At 42.2% G+C, this 15,204-nt stretch overlaps 1 protein-coding gene across 5 annotated transcripts in view; it reads left to right on the top strand.

Annotated features, from left to right (window-relative positions):
- RBKS (ribokinase) overlaps positions 1–11,669 on the top strand; it is a 115,169-nt gene extending 103,500 nt beyond the window's left edge. For 4 of the 5 annotated variants that reach the window (XM_009183909.4, XM_031655520.1, XM_009183910.3 and 1 more), the window contains one exon: positions 8,599–8,903. In XM_009183909.4, coding sequence (XP_009182173.1) covers positions 8,599–8,772 — 174 coding nt within the window. In that variant the 3' untranslated portion in view covers positions 8,773–8,903. Of the gene's footprint in view, positions 1–8,598; positions 8,904–11,317 lie in introns of those variants that run through there. The other variant, XM_031655516.1, reaches the window with a different exon arrangement.
- Positions 11,670–15,204: the final 3,535 nt, after the last annotated feature.

Here is a 15,204-nt window from a genome sequence, read left to right as displayed (position 1 = left end):
CAATATGGTGAAACCCCATCTCTACTAAAAATACAAAAATTAGCTGGGCATGGTGGCAGGTGCCTGTAATCCCAGCTACTTGGGAGGCTGAGGCAGGAGAATTGCTTGAACCCAGGAGGCAGAGGTTACAGTGAGTCAAGATCACACCATTGCACTCCAACCTGGGCTATAGAGTGAGACTCTGACTCAAAAAAAAAAAAAGCCGGGTGTGGTGGCACACATCTATACTCCCAGTTACTTGGGAGGCTGAAATGGGAGGATTGCTTGAACCCAGGAGGCAGAGGTTACAGTGAGCCAAGATCATGCCACCACACTCCAGCCTGGGCAACAGAGTGAGACCCTGTCTCAAAAAATAAAAATAAAAATAACTTCAAAATCTGAAATTTTTTCATTGCCAACCTGATCCTCAAAAGAAATGTTCATTGGAGTATATTGGATTTCAAATTTTTGGATAAGAGATGCTCAACCAGTGAGTATAACACACACACACACACACACACAAAGTGAAATCCAAAACATCTCTGATCCCATGTATTTCAGATAAGGGATACTCAACCTATTCCTTTGTTGGAAATAAGTTGACCATATATTTGTCGGTCTGTATCTGGACTCTTCTATCAAGTTATCAAGTGACCTACATGTCTATCCTTATGTCAGTATCTCACTGTCTAATTACTGTAGCTTATGGTAAGCCTGGTAACTTGGTTCTTTTTCAAAACTGTTTTGGCTATTCTAGAACGTTTCCATTTCCATGTACATTTTAAAATCAGTTTATTAATTTACAACAATTGCCAGCTGGGATTTTTATTGGAATTGCATTAATCTATAGATCAATTTGGGGAGAATTGATATCTTAAGAATATTGAGTTTTCCAATCCTTGAAACTCTCACCATTTATTTTTCTTTAACTTTCCATAGCAAGAATAGATAGATCTTACACATATTCAGTTAAATTTAGCCTAAATACTTCATTTTTAAAATGCTGTTGCAAATGTTTTCATAACTTTGAGTTCTTGTTCATTGCTAATATATAGAAATACAATTTTTTTTTTTTTGAGACAGTCTTGCTCTGTCACCCAGGCTGGAGTGCAGTGACGCGATCTTGGCTCACTGCAAGTTCTACCTCCCAGGTTCATGCCATTCTCCTGCCTCAGCCTCCCGAGTAGCTGGGACTACAGGTGCCCGATACCATGCCTGGCTCATTTTTTTTTTTTTTTTTTTGTATTTTTAGTACAGATGGGGTTTCACCATGTTAGCCAGGATGGTCTTGATCTCCTGACCTTGTTACCCACCTGCCTCGGCCTCCGAAAGTGCTGGGATTACAGGCGTGAGCCACCACGCCTGGCCACACTTGGTTTTTTATAGTGACCTTGTGTCCTGTTACCTTGCTAAACCCACCATTTCTAGCAGCTTTTTGGCTGGACTTCCTAGGATTTTCTACATAGGTCACTATGTCATCTACAAAGAAAAGGTGTTTTACTTCTTCCTTTTCAATCTGTATGCCTTTTCTTTCTTTTTTTTTTCCCCTGTCCTTTTGCACTGGCTAGGCAATCCAGTACAGTGTTGAGTAGAAGTAGTGAGAACAGACATCTTTGATTTGTTCCCTGTATTAGGGAGGAAGCATTCAGTCTTTCTGGTTGAGCATGATGTTAGCTGTAGATTTTTCATAAATGCTCTTTATCAAGAAGATCAAGTTACATCTTCTTTCTAAATTTGCTGAACTTTTATCATGAATGAATGTAGAATTTTGTGACATGCTTTTTCATCTCCTGTTGATATAATCATAAGATTTTTAATATTACTGAATTACATTGATTTTTTAAAATGTTAAACCAATCTTGCATTCCTGGGATAAATTCTACTTGGTCATGATGTATTATCATATATTAAATATATACACACACACACACACACACACACACACACATTTAATTTGCTTTAAAAAAGTTAAGGTTTTTACATCTATATTCACAAAGGGTATTGATCTTTTTTGTTTTCTTGCAATGTCATTGTCTGGTTTTGGTATCATGGTGATGCTAGCATTATAAAGTGTTTCCCTGGCTCTTCTATTTTCTTTTTTTTTTTTTTTTTTTTTTTTGGAGACGGAGTCTCGCTCTGTCGCCCAGGCTGGAGTGCAGTGGCCGGATCTCAGCTCACTGCAAGCTCCGCCTCCCGGGTTCACGCCATTCTCCTGCCTCAGCCTCCCAAGTAGCTGGGACTACAGAGGCCCGCCACCTCACCCGGCTAGTTTTTTGTATTTTTTAGTAGAGACGGGGTTTCACCGTGTTAGCCAGGATGGTCTCAATTTCCTGACCTCATGATCCGCCCGTCTCGGCCTCCCAAAGTGCTGGGATTACAGGCTTGAGCCACCGTGCCCGGCCGGCTCTTCTATTTTCTTAAAGAATTTGTGTAGAATTAGGATTACTTCTTACTTAAATGTTTGCAAGGATTATCCAGCGAAGCCATCTAGTCTAGAGTTTTCTTTATTGGGAACCCCCCATTTTTAATATAGGAAGGACTTATCTTTTATTCTCTAGCAACACAGTGTGTAGGCCAGGCACAGCATCTCGTACCTGTAATCCCAGCACTTTGGGAGGCCAAGGCGGGAGGATCCCTTGAGCCCAGGAGTTTGAGACCAGCCTGCCTATTTATGGGAAGACCCTGCCTATTTATTTATTTGTTTATTTAGACAGGATCTCACTCTTTCGCCCAGGCTGGAGTGCAGTGACATGATCACAGCTCACTGCAGGCTCGACATCCCTGAGTTCAGGTGATCCTCCTGCCTCAGGCTACCAGGTAGCTAGGACTACAGGCACACACCTCAATGCCCAGCTAATTTTTATGTTTTTTGTAGAGACAGGGCTTCGCAACATTGCCCAGGCTGGTCTTGCTCCCCATGTGCTGGGATTACAGATGTGAGCCACTGTGCCTGGCCAACCTCATCTCTACAAAAAATAAAAAGATTAGCTGGGTATAGTGTTGCACACCTGTGGTCCCAGCTACTCAGGAGGTTGAGGTGGAGGGATTGCTTGAGCCTGGGAGATCAAGGCATCAGTGAGCTATGATTATGCTACTGCACTCCATCCTGAGTGACAGAGCGAGACCGTGTCTCAAAAGAAAGAAAGAAAAAAGCAATATGGCCGGGCGTGGTGGCTCACGCCTGTAATCCCAGCACTTTGGGAGGCCGAGGCGGGCGGATCACAAGGTCAGGAGATCGAGACCACGGTGAAACCCCGTCTCTACTAAAAATACAAAAAACTAGCCGGGCGAGGTGGCGGGCGCCTGTAGTCCCAGCGACTCCGGAGGCTGAGGCGGGAGAATGGCGTAAACCCAGGAGGCGGAGCTTGCAGTGAGCCGAGATTGCGCCACTGCACTCCAGCCTGGGCGACAGAGCAAGACTCCATCTCAAAAAAAAAAAAAAAAAGGAAAGAAAAAAGCAATATGTAATGTAGCCCCAAGAATGAAGGGTAATCAAATTGTGAGAATTGTTGCTGCCTAAATAATGCTTCCAGCACACACAGTTCCACCAAAACCTGTGTTTCCCTGGCCTTGGCTGTAGTGGAAAAAAATTTTAGTGATTTTAAGAGTGTTTTCAGGTGTGGGTATAATATTTTTTAAACTTTCTTTTTTTTTTTTGAGACAGAGTCTCACTCTGTTGCCCAGGCTGGAGTGCAGTGGCACGGTCTTGGCTCACTGCAACCTCCACCTCCTTGGTTCAAGCAGTTCTCTGCCTCAGTCTCCTGAGTAGCTGGGATTACAGGCACACCCACCACCACGCCCGGCTAATTTTTTGTATTTTTAGTAGAGACAGGGTTTCACCATCTTGGCCAGGCTGGTCTTGAACTCCTGACCTCGTGATCCACCCACCTCGGCCTCCCAAAGTGCTGGGATTACAGGCATGAGCCACAGAGCCCAGCCATATTTTTAAAACTTTCTAAAAAACCTTGTCTGCAGCCAGAAATACCCCGGTAGCTATCAGAGGGGTAGGTAGACCTGATTTCTGTCGGCAATGCCAGAATGTCTCCTTTCTGCCTCCTGCCTCCACTCTGGTCAGGGTGCAAGGTAGGCAGGCACAGAGGCATGGCTAACCTATTCATCCTTTTGTTAGCTTAAACTTTTTTGGAAAAATATTATAAACTTATAATAAATCAAACAATATAGAAGTATATAAAGAAAAGATCACTGTCCCTGTACCTGGCACATAAGAAAACCAAATATTCACAATTTGATACATATCCTTCATTCTATATTCTCTATATTCTTTTTAAAAAATACACATGTGCTGGGCCAGGCACAGTGGCTCATGCCTATAATCCCAGGATTTTGGGAGGCCGAGGCGGGCAGATTACCTGAGGTCGGGAGTTTAAGACCAGCCTGACGCCGGGCGCGGTGGCTCACGCCTGTAATCCTAGCACTTTGGGAGGCCGAGGCGGGCAGATCAGGAGGTCAGGAAATTGAGACCATCCTGGCTAACACGGTGAAACCCTGTCTCTACTAAAAATACAAAAAGCCGGGCGAGGTGGCGGCGCCTGTAATCCCAGCTACTCAGGAGGCTGAGGCAGGAGAATGGCGTGAACCCGGGAGGCGGAGCTTGCAGTGAGCCGAGATCGCGTCACTGCACTCCAGCCTGGGCGACAGAGCGAGACTCCGTCTCAAAAAAAAACCACCAGCCTGACCCACATGGAGAAACCCCGTCTCTACTAAAAACACAAAATTAGCCAGGCGTGATGTGCCTGTAGTCCCAGCTACTCGGAAGGCTGAGGCAGGAGAATCGCTTGAACCTGGGAGGCGGAGGTTGCTGTGAGCCGAGATCGTGCCATTGCACTCCAGCCTGGGCAACAAGAGCAAAACCCCGTCTCAAAAAAAAAAACAAAACAAAACAAAACAAAAAAAACCCCACATATGCTCATACAGATAGGTATTTGTCTTTTTTTCATTCTTTTATTTCTTTTCCCCCAAATGGGATCATGGACGCAGAAACCTCCTTTTGTGACTTAACTAATGGACATTTCTCCAAGTATGTGCTTATATTGCTAGACTTTTCTCATTAATAGCTGAATACTTTTCCATAATAAGAATGTGCCAGTTTATTCATCCTATTTGGTAGATGTTTTGCCTTTGAAAATAATGCAGCAATAAGCATCTTTGTACCTATATTCCTATATTACAGGAGCTTTTCCTTCTGTAGGAGATTCCCAGGAGCAGGATTGAAATTGTTGAATCAAAGAGCATTAGGCATATTCTGTCTTTTTTGTTGTTGTTGTTGTTTGTTTGAAATGGAGTCTCGCTCTGTCACCCAGGCTGGAGTGTAGTGGCACGATCGCGGCTCACTGCAACCCCCACCTCCCGGGTTTAAGCAATTTTCTGCCTCAGCTTCCCGAGTGGCTGGGATTACAGGCACGTGCTACCATGCCCGGCTAATTTTTGTATTTTTAGTGGAGACAGGGTTTCACCATCTTGGCCAGGCTGGTCTTGAACTCCAGACCTCGTGATCCACCCACCTCAGCCTCCCAAAGTGCTGGGATTACAGGCGTGAGCCACTGAGCCCAGCTAAGCATTATACATTTTCTAGTCATTGACCATCTTTTCATATGTTTATTACTGACCATATACATTTCCTTTTCTGAAATTGCAGGTCTATATCTTTATTCACTTTTATCCTACATTTGTCTTTTTCCTAGCAATTTGAAGATATTCTTTGAATAATGAGGATATGTTACATGTATTGCAAGGATTTTCACCAAATCTGTACTTTTTCAGTTGGCTTTATTTATAGTGTCTTTGGACATATTTTTAAAATATGTTTATAAAATTAAAAACCTGTTATTTTTTTCATTATGTCTTTTTGTGTTTACTGACTTATGTTTTCCCTGTCTGGGGTTATACAAAAATATTCATCAAAATTTTCATCTTATTATTGTACTGTTTTGTTTTTTACATTCAAGACTTTAGCTGGAATTTAATTTTGTATGTAATGTAAGGAGGAGTCAAGACTTGGCATCTGGGAGTTTGCCATAGCTCTTCATATCTTGTGGCATTTTCCATGTTTTCATAATAACCCTCCAGTCAGCTCACCCTCCAGTTCCTCAGGTTTCAGACCTTCCTCATGTCAGCTGCTGTGCTGTAAACTGCGAGTGGGAAGGAACCATGTCTGTCTCTTTCTCCATTGCATCCTTCAGGAAAGACCAGTAAAGGTTGCAAAGCACCTAGCATAGGGCCTAACACATTTTAGGCACTCAGACAACATTCATGGGGGGAATGAAAGTTGCATTCACAGCTGTATTACTATCACCCCTTGGCGAATTTAATATTGATGGCTTTGTCTGTGAAAACAAGGGGAAATGTCATTCTCCTTAAAGCCACTAATGGTTTCATGAGCTCACTCTGGTCCTTTCTTCTCCTGTGTCTTTATTCTTTGAGGTCTGCCTTCTCTTTATAAATCTGGCTTGTTCTATAAGGGCTCCCTTCTTGGGGGGGCTTTCTTCAAACCCCTTCTTAAAATCTAACAGCACTTACAAATTCTGCCATGCTATTTAGCATTTAATCCACAATGGATTTTAGTCCTTTTCTAGCACCCATCACTGTGCTGGGCACATAGCCCATCAAATACATCAACTGTGACTGGAACAATCTTGCATGCCAAGGTTCTTTAAAAAGCCTGAGGTATAGCCTCAAGATTTGTTATGAAAGCCTGGTCTAAGGAACCAGCAAACTGGAAAGAGGTAGAAAACGACCCTGAGAGCTGTTGAATACAAGAATGGTTTTTCAAGTGAGACTGTGTAGTCACATTTAAATTGTCCTGAACACAATTGTTAGCCAAACATGACAAGGTATTGCTCTGTCCAAAGGCACACGTCCATAGACTTTCTCAGGATGTTTTGTGTCTCCATGGCCTTCACCAGCTTGGATCTTTGGAGCTTCAGAGAAAATGGAAAGAAACTTGATGTGCCCCTATATTTGGTTTAGAAATAATATCAAATGGCTCTCAGCTCTTTCTGCATGCATTTTTAATGAAGAAATGGCTAATTCTAGGGCTAGGGCAGGGACTATACAAGATGACCCTGGAGCATCTTGGGGGATTTTGTTTGTTTTGTTTTTGTAGAGGCAAGGCTTTGCCATGTTGCCCAGTCTGGTCTCAAACTCCTGGGCTCAAGCCATGTGCCCACCTCAGCCTCCCAAAGTGCTGGGATTACAGGTGTGAGCCACCACGCCCGGCCCCCTGGGGCATCTTGTAATGCCAGAAAGTACTCAAAACCAAAAGGATGGGCGTATGTCAAAGGGACACGGAAGCCAACTGGAAAAGCTCCCAATGGCCAAAGCTGGAACAATTTGAACAACAAAATAATATGGCATTGAATTATAGCCCAAAGAATAAAACAAATAACGATGAGTTCATACTGATATAAATGACTGAATAAATAAATGGAAGAGACCAATCTCCCATACAGAAGAATTCCAAATAATTTATGTAGAAACTCCACCCTTAAGGAGATAGAACATAGAAACTCCACCCTTAAGAAGATAGAGCATAACTTCAGGGAATAATTCCCCAACCTTTAAGAGTGGAATACACTTAATGACTTGCTTTCCAACATGAAAAAAAAATTAAAAGAAAAAAAAAACAAAGAGTGTAACATGAAAAAAGGGAGCAAAGTAACTTTACAGTGGATAAACTTGGCAAAGACTACCTTAGCCAGGTGATCAAGGTTAACACCATCAGTGAGAAGTCATGCTGATCGTATGTACCCTTCAGATGATGTGATGAAAATGACATTTCACCTCTGTGGTCTTTCCCCCAAAAACCATAACCACAGCCTGTGAGAAAAATGGACATATCTCAATTAAGATACGTGCTACAAAATACGTGACCAGTCCTCCTCGAAACTATCAAAGTCATCAACAACAGCCAGGTGCAGTGGCTCACACCTGTAATCCCAGCATTTGGGAGGCTGAGGCAGGAGGATTGCTTGAGGCCAGCAGTTCAAGACCAGGCTAGTCAACATAGTGAGACTCTGTCTTTTTTTTTTTTTTAATTAAAATTTTTAAAACCTAGCCAGGTGTTGCACATGCCTGTAGTTCCGGCTACTTGGGAGGCTGAAGCAGGAGGATTGCCAGTGCCCAGCAGGAGTTCACTCAGGAGTTGAGCCCAGGCTGCAGTGAGCTATGATTGTGCCACTGCACTTCAGCCTGGGCAATAGAGTAAGACCATGTCTCTTAAAAAAAAAAAATCACCAAAAACAAAGAATGTCTAAGAAACTATCACAGCCTACAGGAGTCTATGCAAATATGACAATTAAATGTAATATGGCATGCTGGATGGGATCCTGGAACAGAAAAAGGACATTAAGCAAAACTAGTAAAATCTGAAAAAAAGTATGAAGTTCAGTTAATAATATATTATTTCTTTAGTGGTGATAAATGTACCACAGTAAGATGTTAACAGAACTGGGTATGAGTACATGGAAACTCTGTATTATCCTTGTACCTTTTCTGTAAATCTAAAACTAAAATTAAGTTTACTTAAATATTTTTAAAATATGCAGTTTGGGCAACAGATTGACTACATGCTTGTCTTCAAAAGTGTGCTTTTAATTACAGGGTGCTGGTGACAGCTTTGTGGGAGCTTTGGCCTTCTACCTGGCTTACTATCCAAATTTGTCCTTGGAAGACATGCTCAAGAGATCCAATTTCATTGCAGCAGTCAGCGTCCAGGCTGCAGGAACACAGTCATCTTACCCTTACAAAAAAGACCTTCCGCTTACTCTGTTTTGATTGCTATTAGTCCCAAAATAAATATACCTGGGAATAAAATGTACTTGGGGGTGGCTGCTCCTGGCTAACACTTATTAGAAAATGTCCTCGTCCCCTTTCTTTGCAAATATTAGTTCTTCTACAAAAAGTCATCCTCAAGCTTCATTTGTAACAATGATTCTTTTGCTTTCCATGCATTTGCACAAACCAACCAGAACTAAAGATTCCACAACCAAGATCTGTACAAACATTACCACTCTTCAGGGACAAGTAAACTCAATTGTCAACAGATTGTTAATGCCCCATGTGCACCACGCGGCAGAGGTTGTGGACAACAGTGTCTAGAGCCAGAGCAGACTCTTCTTAAGGGAAAGGGCACTTTCTAAGAGGGGCAGCTGATACTCAACTTTAGCTTAGTGTTGTCAAAACCTCTGGTTTTGTAAGGGAAGGCAGAAGTTTGGATATTTATTGAAACCCTTCAATGTTTATGTATCAGCAACTAATTTTTTTTTTTTTTTAATGTAAACACCACAGGGGCATGGTGGCTCACGTGGTGGGTGTAATCCCACCACTTTGGGAAGCCGAGTCAGAAGAATTGCTTGAGCCCAGGAGTTTGAGACCAGCCTGGGCAACATGGAAAAACCTCATCTCTACTAAAAATACAAAAAATTAGCCAGGCGTGGTGACACACACCTGTAGTCCCAGCTATTCAGGAGGCTGAGGTGGGAGGATAATATGAGCCTAGGAGTTTGAGGCCGCAGTGAGTCATGATCACGCCACTATACTCCAGTCTGCGTGACAAAGCAGACCCTGTATCAAAAAAAAGAAGTAACCACCACCTATGGGCCACATTCAACCCATGGACTGAATAAGTAAGTCATTTGTTAAACCAGGTAAGTTCCTTTTTTTAAAGCAATTCATGCATGTCACAGACCCTTTACATCAGCTTAGCTAGGAGCAGGTGATTTTTCTTATAACTCAATACTATGTACAGTTTCAGCCTAAAAAGAGCCAAGATCTCACCTATTATTGCTTTGAACCAGAGCTTTATCAAAAGATGCCATAAAATAGCTGATTGATCATGAGGCCACAAGCCCCTAAGACTCATCAACTATCTGCCTCTAATTCCTCTAAACCGCCAGAGAGCTGCTCTTACATTTCCCTCGGAGCCAGGTTTGGGCCATGGAGAAGGAACTTCTTATTTTGTAGTCAGGGTGGGCACGGTATCATTCTCCCACACAAATGCTTTAAATGGGGTAGGATGTGAACCAGCAGAGCTTAAAATGAGCAGATCCTTTTCAACCAGGAACTTGACAAAGGAGAAAACTGGACAACTTTGAAAACTTGTGGGAAACAAAAGCCCAAGTAAGAAAGTGTATGGCTCTGGGCAGCACAGAGGTCCCTATCTGAACATTAGGGATTGCTCCCAGAATTCCATGCTAGTTAGCTGTGTGGTACCACCATGCCTCAGAAGTCTTAGCAGTGGCTTTATGGAAATACACTATAGCTTCTTTTATTTTAAAAGGAAAGAAAAATCTAGGGAATAAAGGAATCCAAAGCTGTCCCACAAAATCCTAGATACTGCTTTGGTGACCTGGGTTTGAAAATATAGGCCAGTGGCATTTTTCCTAATGAAGCACAAATCAGAAATAGAAGTTCTCTTGATTTGTGTTACAAGGCTCCTTCTTTTGTCATTCCTGGTCCCCCTTGCCATCTTTGTTATTACATGGGAGTTTCTTCAAGATCACTCTGGAATGTTACTCTGCCTTTTCTCTTGAGTACAGAGGGAGCAGGCTGGAAACTCTTACATAAGTGTTGTTATGGAAACATTTATTACATGAAACAATGGTTATTTTTTAGTAATGTGGTTGATTTTTAAAACCTCAAATAGTGTGGAAAAACATCACTAAGACACAATAGCATAGGCTATTTTAATATTTTTTATTAAGGGCTATAAAAATACCCAGAAAGATAAATAAATGTGATGCAATGATATCTGTCCTAATATGAAGAACTTTCTTTCACTGCATTGTTTTCCTTCACAATGGCCTTCAAATCACAGGAGGCAGTGATTCCATGCCATTTCCTCTTCTTTTATTACACACTACAGGATTTCTGAATCAGTATCCCCGCCCTCAGTCTTCTCTTTATAAATCAAAGTCACTTTCAATCCACCAGTTAAAGGGAGCGTATTTTTTTATCTTCCACGAAGAGGACTCTTTGTTTCACTATGGAGGGAGAAAACAAAGAATTGTAGCAGAAAATTATTATAAAGTATCATCGACATTTTTATAAAAAATATGTATCAGACCATAAGCCCTCTTCTTTCTCTTATTTTACTATTTCTTGATATGAGGATGGAGCTGATTTGCAAACTCAGTTCCTCCATCCCAGGAGCCAGGGCAGACTGGAGAAAATGGCTATAGGGCCACTAGCTAATCAGCAACATCCTTGGTATCCCACAAGTCATTATTTAAACCAATGTAGAAATATTCACATTAAGAAAGAAAACTAGGGACAAAAATGGAAAACAATGTTTTCACCCAATTAATGTCCACTCTTGCAGGAGGTAAGCAAGGACAGACTGGGAGGTGGACTCCAGAAAAAGAGCATCAAGAACCAAGTGGACCACACTGTCTGGAAGAGTAATAGACACTAAACCTCTACTTCCCAGAGATGGGTTAATACACCCAAATATGGAGTTTTTAGTTTGCTACTATAATTAACATCATAACCAAAATCTCATTATTGTAAATATCACAGAGTACAGTTCTCTGAAACAAAGTGCTACCTGCCTGGATGAAACACTGAAGGCTAGCCGGGCATGATGGCTCACGCCTGTAATCCCAGCACTTTGGAAGGCCAAGGTGGGCGGATCACCTGAGGTTGGGAGTTCAAGACCAGCCTGACCAACATAGAGAAACCTTGTCTCTACTAAAACTACAAAATTAGCCAGGCATGACACATGCCTGTAATCCCAGCTATTCGGGAGGCTGGGGCAGGAGAATCACTTGGACCCAGGAGGCAGAGGTTGCAGTGAGCTGAGATCGTGCCATTGCACTCCAGCCTGGGCAACAAGAGTGAAACTCCATCTCAAAAAAAAATGACTGAAGACTAGATGCTGAGCAGTAAGGCTTTCATAGTTCTATAATGCCCTATGGCACTCCATTAACTTCCAACATTCTCTGTCTCTCTCTCTCTCTCACACACACACACACACACACACACACACACACCCCACCCCTACCTATTTCCTCCTTGCTAAAACAAAAATACACCAGAAATGGAACAATCACCCAAGGAAGACCTAAACTATGACCTAACAATTCCTCACTTGTCCCTATCACACAGACATTTTAGCTTTTTCCTTCTACAGTCAACATGGATACTCTGTATATGAGATTCCCAAGCTATCTACGATTAAGAATTACCTTATTTAAGTAAGTCCATTCTCACCCTCCACTCCTACCTTAATCCTGGTTTAGTAAGGCTAGAGTTGGACTGGAAGTCTATATTTTTTTAAAACTCCTCAATTTGAGGCCGGGCGCAGTGGCTCAAGCCTGTAATCCCAGCACTTTGGGAGGCCGAGATGGGCGGATCACGAGGTCAGGAGATCGAGACCATCCTGGCTAACACAGTGAAACCCCGTCTCTACTAAAAAATACAAAAAACTAGCCGGGCGAGGTGGGGGGGCGCCTGTAGTCCCAGCTGCTCGGGAGGCTGAGGCAGGAGAATGGCGTAAACCCGGGAGGCGGAGCTTGCAGTGAGCCAAGATCCGGCCACTGCACTCCAGCCTGGGCAACAGAGCAAGACTTCGTCTCAAAAAAAAAAAAAAAACTCCTCAATTGATGGGCAGCTGAATTTAAGAACTATTAAACTGTCAACAGATTTTTATCTATAATATTAATACACTGTACATAAGGGATCTTTTTAACATACTTCAAACCACGTGAAATGTAAGTAGGATTGATCCTCCTAAAACTCCAAGGATGACTACAATGCATTAATGCATTACAAGATGGTAGTAAAGAACCAAAACAGTTTCTCATCAATGTTATTAATTACAAGAACTATTTCCCCCATGGTTTTCTACAGGGAACTAAAAACTTGGTTTAAAAAGAGTTGTCTCACTGAAAAGCAATCTGGAGACAATTTAAATGACCCTGACTAGGAGTAACTGATTAAGGTTAGTAGAGCAAGGCTATATGGAGTAGGATTCTTTCATTCATTCACTGCACCTATTCCTTTAACACAAAGAATAAATATTTAAGACCATAGAACTGTGCGAGGCAATGTAGAGTTTACAAAAGTGTAAGAAGACTCCCTGATTTAATACATCAGTACATCATGAGGTGCCCACACAAATGTTCAGTAAACCCCAGAGGACCCTAAAGGTCAGAAGGGACAGGAATGGTGACAGAAGGCCTCATGGAAAGTGTCAAGTTTGGTCCCTGAAGACAGATCAGCATTTGGATTAAATGAACCACGAATGGGCATCTGGTTAGATGATGGTAGGAGTCTCACAGTGGGGATCCATGGCCTGACCACAGGGATAGGTTTTGATTTAAAAAAAAAAAAAAAAAAAAAAGTTTTAGAAAGATTAATTTGGCTCCATGTAAGAGACAGAACAGGGACTTGGCCAGGAATGGTGGCTCATGCCCGTAATCCCAGCACTTGGGAGACTGAGGTAGGAGGATCACTTGAGGACAGGAGTTCCAGACCAGCCTGGGCAACATAGAAAGACACTGTCTCTTAAAAAAAAAAAAAAAACTGTGTTTAAATTAGAAGGGCCAAGCACAATGGCTCAGGCCTGTAATCCCAATCCTTTGGACAGTGAAGGTGGGCGGACTGCCTGAGCTCAGGAGTTCGAGACCAGCCTGGACAACACAGTGAGACCCCATCTCTCTTTTTTAAAAAAATTAAAGAACAGGGACTGCTGGGCGCGGTGGGTCACGCCTGTAATCCCAGCACTTTGGGAGGCCAAGGCGGGCGGATCACAAGGTCAGGAGATTGAGACCATCCTGGCTAACATGGTGAAACCCCATCTCTACTAAAAATACAAAAAAATTAGCCGGGCGCGGTGGCGGGCGCCTGTAGTCCCAGCTACTTGGGAGGCTGAGGCAGGAGAATGGCGTGGACCCGGGAGGTGGAGCTTGCAGTGAGCCGAGATCGCGTCACTGCACTCCAGCCTGGGCGACAGAATGAGACTCCATCTCAAAAAAAAAAAAAAAAAAAAACAGGGACTTGGAGTGAGAAAGGCTGGGTTCCAACTCTGGTTCCACCATTTATCAGCTATGAGTCCCTGGGAAAATTTCTCAAAATACTCTACCCTGCTTTCTTCCCTGTGGAAGAGATAACTATCTCCCTCACAAGGTTGTTGCCGGACACACAGTGCACATTCAACACGTGTTAAGTGAGTTGAAATGACACACTGCTACCCACAATTGTAAACATGAATTTTCTGTCAAAATATTTAATGCTTAATGCATAGAAGAATGAATCTGTCAAGTTCTCTCCCTACATCTAACCAAAATCGATTCTGCTTCAATTAAAGTATATATTGTCTTGTTTAGTCATCCAAGGAATTAAAACTGACAAGTTTTCATTCTCTTTATGATAAACCTTCAATACATTTACGAAAGTTTAATAAGCTTATGCCTCAGCATTTAATCCTTCCTCTTCGGAAATTAGCATCTAGTTTTATACATGGAAAAGGAGTTCGAAAGGACAGGCATATGCAGCTGCTTCTTGCCACAGACTGTATTATGAAATGCTCAAATAGTTGGGAATTTTTTCACATTTCCTTACCTATTTCCTTCATAAAGCAGACGAATAATCATTTTCCTCAATCTTAACAATTTACTAATCACAGTAAAACATGCTAGGAGAACTGCCAAGCTATTTGGTACCCTGGGCAATGGGGCAGGCCCCGAGGCAAACATCACGAACACCTGCAGGGCATTCAGCAGGTGGGCAGAAAGCCAGGAAGTCTGCTATCCCAGAACATTCTCTTCTTCAGAAAAGACAAAGCTGTGCTGTCAAAGCTAAGGACATTCCTTTTGAGAAAAGTTCTAAGCATCTGTTTGAAATTTGTATGTGAATCTTTTCTCCCACTTCGATCAGAACTGTTTATGGTTGTATCCTTTCCCAATCTCAAAACTTAAAATCAAACTGACAAATATTAAGTTCCTAATACCTCCATACTAAGGATGAAAAGCCCAATACATACATTTTTGATACTTAAAATATCACAGAAGGTTATTCAATCAATATTTATTAGTGTTGTGCAAGTTTCTAAAAATAAACTCAGAGTTAAATATATATACTCTGGTTTCTCTTCGGCTCGTATAAATCTTTCACCTTTTACTGAGAGAGAGAAATAGGCCAGGCGCTGTGGCTCAAGCCTGTAATCCCAGCACTTTGGGAGGCCAAGACGGGCGGATCACAAGGTCA

The sequence above is a fragment of the Papio anubis genome, chromosome 14, assembly GCF_008728515.1.
Source record: "Papio anubis isolate 15944 chromosome 14, Panubis1.0, whole genome shotgun sequence".
Taxonomy (NCBI): Eukaryota; Metazoa; Chordata; class Mammalia; order Primates; family Cercopithecidae; genus Papio; species Papio anubis.
The sequence above is the reverse complement of the archived record's forward strand: the minus strand, read 5'-3'. Positions and strand labels throughout refer to the sequence as shown.